This window comes from Pongo pygmaeus, chromosome 5, assembly GCF_028885625.2.
Source record: "Pongo pygmaeus isolate AG05252 chromosome 5, NHGRI_mPonPyg2-v2.0_pri, whole genome shotgun sequence".
Lineage (NCBI taxonomy): Eukaryota > Metazoa > Chordata > Mammalia > Primates > Hominidae > Pongo > Pongo pygmaeus.
The window spans coordinates 108,189,431-108,197,001 of record NC_072378.2 but is presented as its reverse complement, the minus strand read 5'-3'; the positions used below and the strand labels follow the sequence as shown (position 1 = coordinate 108,197,001).

Here is a 7,571-nt window from a genome sequence, read left to right as displayed (position 1 = left end):
TGCCTCCCGGGTTCAAGCGATTCTCCTGCCTCAGCCTCCAGAGTAGCTGGGATTACAGGCTCGCACCACCACGCCCAGCTAATTTTGCATTTTTAAGTAGAGATGGGGTTTCACCATGTGGGCAAGGCTAGTCTCGAACTCCTGACCTCGTGATCCGCCCGCCTCGGCTTCCCAAAGTGCTGGGATTACAGGCATAAGCCACCGTGCCCGGCCTTCCTCCCCGTTTCTTAAAAAGGCTCATGTGAGTTGCATTTCCAGTCCTGTAGAGGTGCGTTTAATACTTTTCAAAAAAAAACTTATCAGGACTTCGTGAGAAACGAAAGTGGACACCCAAAGCAGCTTGCAGCCGGTCTACTGTTACTTTGTTTTAGCGGGCCGACCTGTCTCCAAAATCGGTTTGACCATAATGGTAGGATTTAACTAGGGCTTTAGTTTTTATTTCACTCCCCCACTTTACTGGTTTCAACCTATCAATCCAGACGCGTGTCTGGTGGAACGCTCGGGTTTATGGCAAAATCATCTCAGGCATTTGCTTAACCCTCTCCAGAAAGGCATTTTCAGGGGTGCACAGTGAGACGGTGCACAGGTTGGCACAGAGTTAGTAGGAGCAGTTTTGTTTCGATTTGCGGGCAAATCTCTAAGATCTCTCCGTTTAACTTTCGCCCGCAATTCCCAAAGCCGCTAAGGCCGTTTCCGGCGCTCTGCCCCGCCGCAGGCCGAGGCTGGCGCAGAGAGACAGGAAGCGCCAGCTCTGGGCGCCTGGGTCCTCGCCTTCTCGGCCGCAGCCCCGCGGCGGCGCGCTCGCGGTGCATTGTGGGCGCTGTAGTCCGGCCGGAACCCGTTTGCGACCGCAAGTCCCATGACATCGCTTCTCACACCCCAGCCCGCAGTGCCCCTCCCCAGCCTCGGCCGGGCCTCCCGGGAGCCGGGCGTGGCGTTCCAGCTAGTCAGCCGTTTCTCCCCTGGGCTCGGAGGCGGAAGCTTGAGGGGCGCGGGGAGGAGCTTCGCGTGCGGGGTGAACGCCCGCTGTACGTGCTCGTTCGCTTCGCGACCGCTGCGCGCGAGCCCCGTGTCCCCACGGCGGGCAGCAGCGGCGGCGTCGGCTGAACGCAGAGGGGGCGGAGGGAGCCCGCGGCGGCGGTAGCAGCTACAGCGAAATGGCGGAGACCGTGGCTGACACCCGGCGGCTGATCACTAAGCCGCAGAACCTGAATGACGCCTACGGACCCCCCAGCAACTTCCTCGAGATCGATGTGAGCAACCCGCAGACGGTGGGGGTCGGCCGGGGCCGCTTCACCACTTACGAAATCAGGGTCAAGGTGAGGCCGTCTCTCCCCTCTCCCAAGAAACCCCTCCCGCTGGCTCTGGTCACCCCCATTCGGCCCAGGAGTGGACCCCCGCGGGCAGCCACAGCCTCCCAGGCCGGGAGCCCCCTTGCAGAGGCGGGCCGGGGTCGTGAGCCAGGGCCCCTCTTCTTGTAGGGATGGTTTTGGGGGGCTGCAGAGCGAGCCCGGCGCGCTGGCACTTGAAGAAGGTGCTCGAAGAGGAGGGCGTGGGTTGAGCGCCGCTTGCCCCTCCAGCAGCTGATCAGGGAATGACATTTGAGTTGGAAAGGGGTAGATCTTTCGAGAACACATACCTTCACTGGGAAGGGAAAGAGATGTTGACAGAGAAAAGGGGCTTGCGCAAAGTTAAAGCCGTTTCCCAGTTTTGTCTTCCTGGAGACTTCCCAGAGGTAGCAAGCCAACCCGGCTGCTCCAGGCTCTTCCCGAGCTGCTAAAGTAACCTGGGTTGTGCAGTCTTCTGAATGGGACTTAATGAAAGTTCACAGAAGCCTGACAATTTTTGATAGGGCTGAGCCAGACCAGAAGGGTGATTGGACATGGTTGACTTCAGCATTTTGGGCCACCGCCCTGCTAAAGGCTAAGGTGTGGTGGTGTCACCTACCTCATAATCCAAAACTACAGTTGCTTTAAGAAAAGACTAGGGATCTGCTCTCTTAATTCGAGATTTGCACTTAACTGAATAAAGAAATCAACAGAAATAAAATATACCTAATTTCATAACTAGTATTTGTTGGCAATAATTCAGATGATTTGAAAGATGTTAATTGAAAATAGTGCTTCACTTTCACTCTATAATTCAGGATTAAAGAATTTGCCCATGTATGGAAGCATCTTTAAAAATTAATTACATTAATTTAAAGATGACAGCAAATTATTAAAAATTAAGTGTAAAGCGATTTTTCCTTTAATCAAAATTTATATGACAAGCTACTGTTAACATTTAAGTGAAAAAATTTCTCATTAACTTATGCACTTTGTGTCGTGAAAAACACAAAAATAAAATTTACCATCCTAACCATTTTTAAGTGTACAGCTCAGTAGTATATTCACATTGTTGTGAAACTTAAGTATTTTTAAAAAATGATTCTTATGTAGTTAGCATTGATTTTAAAAAGTTAATCAAACTTTAAGGTATGAAACGAGTAGTTTAATGTTTCAAGCCAGTGTTGTCTTCTTATGGATGTGTAAAATGTGGATCATAGGTCAGGCGCGGTGGCTCATGCCTGTTAATCCCAGCACTTTGGGAGGCCGAGGTGGGCGGATCACCGAGGTCAGGAGTTCGACACCAGCATGGAGAAACCCCATCTCTACTAGAAATACAAAATTAGCCGGGTGTGGTGGCGCATGCCTGTAATCCCAGCTACTCCGGAGGCTGAGGCTGGAGAATCTCTTGAACTGGGGAGGCAGAGGTTGCCGTGAGCCTAGATCGGGCCATTGCACTCCAGCCTGGGCAACAAGAGCGAAATCCCTTCTCTAAATAAATAAATAAAAATTGAATCATAGGATATGTTGTCATAGGGAAACTGCAAAATCCAGACTTCAGTACACCTGGGGAACTACATTCACACATAAACCTAGTGGAAAAGTGAATGTTTTTCTAATTGTCTGTAATACATGACAGATGGTTCACTAAAAAGAACTTCCTCTTTTGCCCTATTCACTAGTATTTTCTTTTTTTTTCTTTCTTGTGCTAAAACAGCACTTGGTATTCTTGTTTCTAGACTTCCATAGCAGGTACTTCCTGTCACAAAATTGAATTGGAATCTCCTGGCTACACTTCCTCCACTTACTTTGAGTTTATCTTGCTGAGTGCATTATATTAAATGGATTCTAGTATAATAATTTAATCATCTTTTTTTTTTTAATACACCTAATACCTTAGCAAATAGCTGATGTGACACTTAAAAATGGTTTTTGGGCCTGGCGCAGTGGCTCACGCCTCTAGTCCCAGCACTTTGGGAGGCTGAGGCAAGTGGAGCCCTTGAGCTCAGAAGTTTGAGACCAGCCTGGGCAACACGTTGAAACCCCTTCCCCACAAAAAAAGTAATTAGCTGGGCGTGGTGGCGCGCATCCCTGAGGTCCCAGCTACTCCAGAGGCTGAGGTGGGAGGATCACTTGAGCCCAGGAGGTTGAGGCTGCAGAGAGCTATGATTAGGCCACTATACTCATTCATAACAGAATGAGACCCTATCTCAGGAGAGAGAGAGAAAAAAGGGTTTTGGTATAGTCATTTACATGTTAAAGAAAATATATATATATATTTTTTGAGACGTAGTCTCCCTCTGTCGCCCAGGCTGGAGTGCAGTGGCGCTATTTTGGCTCACAGCAACTTCCACCTCCCAGGTTCAAGTGATTCTCCTGCCTCAGCCTCCTGAGTAGCTGAGATTACAGGCATGTGCCACCACGCCTGGCTAATTTTTGTATTTTTAGTAGAGATGGGATTTCGCCGTGTTGGTCAGGCTGGTCTTGAACTCCTGACTTCGTGATCCACCTGCCTTGGCCTCCCAAAGTGCTGGGATTACAGGCATGAGCCACCGCACCCGGCCTGAAAATAATCTTTTTTAAGAATGATTAATGAGTCAGGGGACTAACAAATTATACACTTACTTTGGTTTGTATTTTTGTATAAACGAACTCACTAGGTGTTAATAGCTGTTAACAGTCATAAGTGCCGGTGCCTATGTGAAAACCTAATTGAGTTTTTAATGCATGAAATGCCTTTGGATTTCTTTCTTTTTTTTTTGAGACAGAGCCTCGCTCTGTCACCAGGCTGGAGTGCAGTGGCGCGATCTCAGCTCACTGCAACCTCTGCCTCCCGAGTTCAAGCGATTCTCCTGCCTCAGCCGCCCAAGTAGCTGGGACTACAGGCATGTGCCACCACGCCCAGCTAATTTTTGTATTTTTAGTAGAGATGGGGTTTCACCATGTTGACCAGGATGGTCTCAATCCCTTGACCTCATTATCCGCCTGCCTTGGCCTCCCAAAGTGCTGAGATTACAGGCGTGAGCCACCACGCCCGGCTTGGATTTCTTTTAGTATGTAATGTGTTAACTTAAAACTAAGGACACCATATAGTAAGGAAATTAGGCCTTATGTGAGCAGCGTATGATTTTTTAGAGTAATTATAGTCTTGCATTAAGGCAGAGTGGCTATGACATGAATAGTTGCATATTTTGTAATTTTTTTTTTTCTTGTGATAAGAGTCATTCTGTAGCCCAGGCTGGAACACAGTGGCATGATCGTGGCTCACTGCATTCTCAAACTCCAGGACTCAAGTGTTCCCCCCGCCTCAGCCTCCCAAGTAGCTGGGACTACAGGGTGCTACTATACCTAGCTAGTTTTTTATTTTTTGTCAGATGAGACTTGCTATGTTGCCCATGATGATCTTGAACTCCTGGCCTCAAGTGACCCTCCCCCTCTCAGCCTCCCAAAGTGTTGGAATTACAGGCATGAGCCACCTCACCCAGCCCTGCAATTTTATTTATTATTCTCTAAACGTTGCTGCTCTCCCGAACCCCTACTGACTACCTTTTGCTATTGAATTTGCTATGTGGAAAACCATTTTATGTTCCAGAATTTGGGCTTTTAAACTATCTTACAGTTACTGTCTCATTCTGGTCTTGAGAAAAATTTTCAGTTTTACAGGATCTGATTGAAATTACTCTAATTCACAGGGCAATTTTATCTGGATGGTGGCACTTAGAATGCAAGTTTCCCAGTCTCCATTTATCTTTTGGTTTGAGGATAGTGTTTAAGACTATTAGGATCACTTGATTAGTATCTCTGGGCTTTTGAAAATAATTACACAGTGTTATGTTTTTAAAAATTGTTCTAATGGGTGGGTACAGCACAGAGCACCATAAATGATTAAAGGTTTAGGAAAGTTCAAGGTCTAGAATTATTTAGGCATATTAAAGAGAAGGCTGAAAGTAAAATTCAGTCGCTGTTTATGAAGTTTGTGCTGTAATATAACTTTAATATTCTGGAGATTTTTAAATTAATCAAGATCTATTTTACCTGGAGACCACTGTTTTGAACAGGAATGGAATTAGAATCTTTCTTGAGCTCTGACATAGTCCTCAGTTCAAAGAACAGATCTAACATTTCCTAGCTGGGTAAGGTACAAAATCAAAGCTCCACTTCCCCTCTGTGAAATAGGTGTGCTAATAATAGTACCTACCTCTTAGGACTAAATGGGATAAGGCACATGAATCTTTCTAGCACAGTGCCTGGCACATAATAAGCATGCAAAATTTAGCTCTTTCTAAAGATAGACATTTTCTAAATTAAACATCAGTGATCAACTACATTTTCTGTGTGTTAATGTGTAGTTGAGTTACTAAAATTGTTAGATTTTCTTATCAAGAAACCTACTTGTCATGGAGGTATACCTTCATTAAGTAAGCATGGTATAAAAAGAAGCCATCTTATTTGGTACTTAACCAACTAACCTTTGTGTATGTATTTATTTTTTCAAAACGGGGTCTCCCTCTGTCTCTCAGCCTAGAGTGCAGTGGTGCAGTCACAGCTCACTGAAGCCTTGACCTCCCAGGCTCAAGTGATCCTCCCAACCTCGGCCTCTCTAGTACCTGGGACCACAGGCACATACCACCACGCCCAGCTAATTTTTAAATTATTTGTAGAGACGAGATCTCCCTATGTTGCCCAGGCTGCTCTTGAACTCCTGGGCTCAAGTGATACTCCCACCTCAGCCTCCAAAACTGCTAGGATTATAGGTGTGAGCCACCATGCCAGGCTCCAAATAATCTTTTAAAGTTGAGCTTTATTAAAGCATAAAGCTGAATAATAATGTTGGCTGATAAAAATTTTGACAAGATGCTAAATAAATGTAGCATCTTATCTTGACAGTGCTTGCCATTCTAAACGTGTATGTTTTTTCCTCTGGGTCAGTCATCTAATCTTAAATTAGGAGTCATTAATATCCAGATTGGAAGCTGAGAAATAAATTTTAAAATCTTAGACTTATTTTTAGGAATTATAAACATGTATAATTGAAGGGCTAAAATATTAATAGTATTTTAAAGAATCGGGGGGTCGGGCACAGTGGCTCCTGTACGTAATCCCAGCACTTTGGGAGGCCAAGATGGGAGGACTACTTGAGCTCAGGCGTTGCCAAACAGCCTGGGCAATGCAGTGAGACCCTGTCCCTACAAAAATTTAAAAACTAGCCAGGCATGGTGGTGTGTGCCTGTAGTCCCAGCTATGTGGGAGGCTGAAGTGGGAGGATTTCTTGAGCCCAGGAGGAGGTCAACGCTGCAGTGAGCCACGATCACACCACCGCACTCTAGCCTGGGTGACACAGTGAGATCCTGCCTCTAAAAAAAGAAAAGAAAAGAAAAAATCAGGGCATTTTGATGCCAAAGGACATCTGCAGAATCTATGTAGCTCTATCAATTGGCCTATGAGATGTTGTCTGTTACACATGTTGCTGCCAGCTACGGCTGACTTTTCCAGGATCTCCATCAAGGAGAAGCATGCTATTAGCAGTGAAGATTCTGTCCTTATCTAATCCATCCCTTAAGAGAATGGAGAGTGGGGGAGGAAGACAGTGGCAATTTTAAAGTAGTCCTGTTATATTGAGTTTTTAGGGATTCTGTTCTGTTAAGGGATGTATCATTTGAGTATCTATTATGTGCAAGGCACTGTGCTCTATCTATAAAATTTAATCTTGAGGTAACCAAGCAGAGTAGATAATATTCCTGTAGAAGCTGATCAACTGATCCTCATCTCTTGTCCTTTCCTCATTTTAACTCCGGTCCTGAACTGGTATCTCCCAATTAAGCTGGGTTCTTTTGTATCCAGGCCTTTTGCACACACTTCCTCCTCTGTTAAGAACAGGCTTCCTTTAACAGCCTCATCTGGTTACTATCACTTATCCTGCAGGACTCAGCCTTAATGTCCCCTTTTAAAAGATTTTGCTGATCCCTTGACTCTGGACCAGATTTCCTTCCTATGTGCCCTGGTAGCCTTGTTAGGAATAAATTTGTTTGCTTGTCTTTGGCTTCCTGTAAGTTCCTATATCACCCATTATAAGCTCTTAGAGGACAGGGACTGTCATAATCACCCTTACTCAATATCCAACACTGCTTGGCACATAGTGGACACTTACAAATAAATGAAGTTTAGGAAAGTTAACTTCCCCAAGGTCACAGCTATTAAATGGTAAAACTGGGATTTGAACCTAGATTTTCTGACCTTCAGAGC

General features: G+C 45.5%; 1 protein-coding gene across 2 annotated transcripts in view; it reads left to right on the top strand.

The window, feature by feature from the left end:
• Nucleotides 1-259: 259 nt before the first annotated feature.
• The window catches only part of SNX3 (sorting nexin 3), a 50,652-nt gene continuing 43,340 nt past the window's right edge, over nt 260-7,571 (top strand). For both annotated transcript variants that reach the window (XM_054489999.2, XM_054489997.2), the window contains exon 1: nt 260-1,319. In XM_054489999.2, coding sequence (XP_054345974.1) covers nt 1,158-1,319 — 162 coding nt within the window. In that variant the 5' untranslated portion in view covers nt 260-1,157. The remainder of the gene's footprint in view (nt 1,320-7,571) is intronic.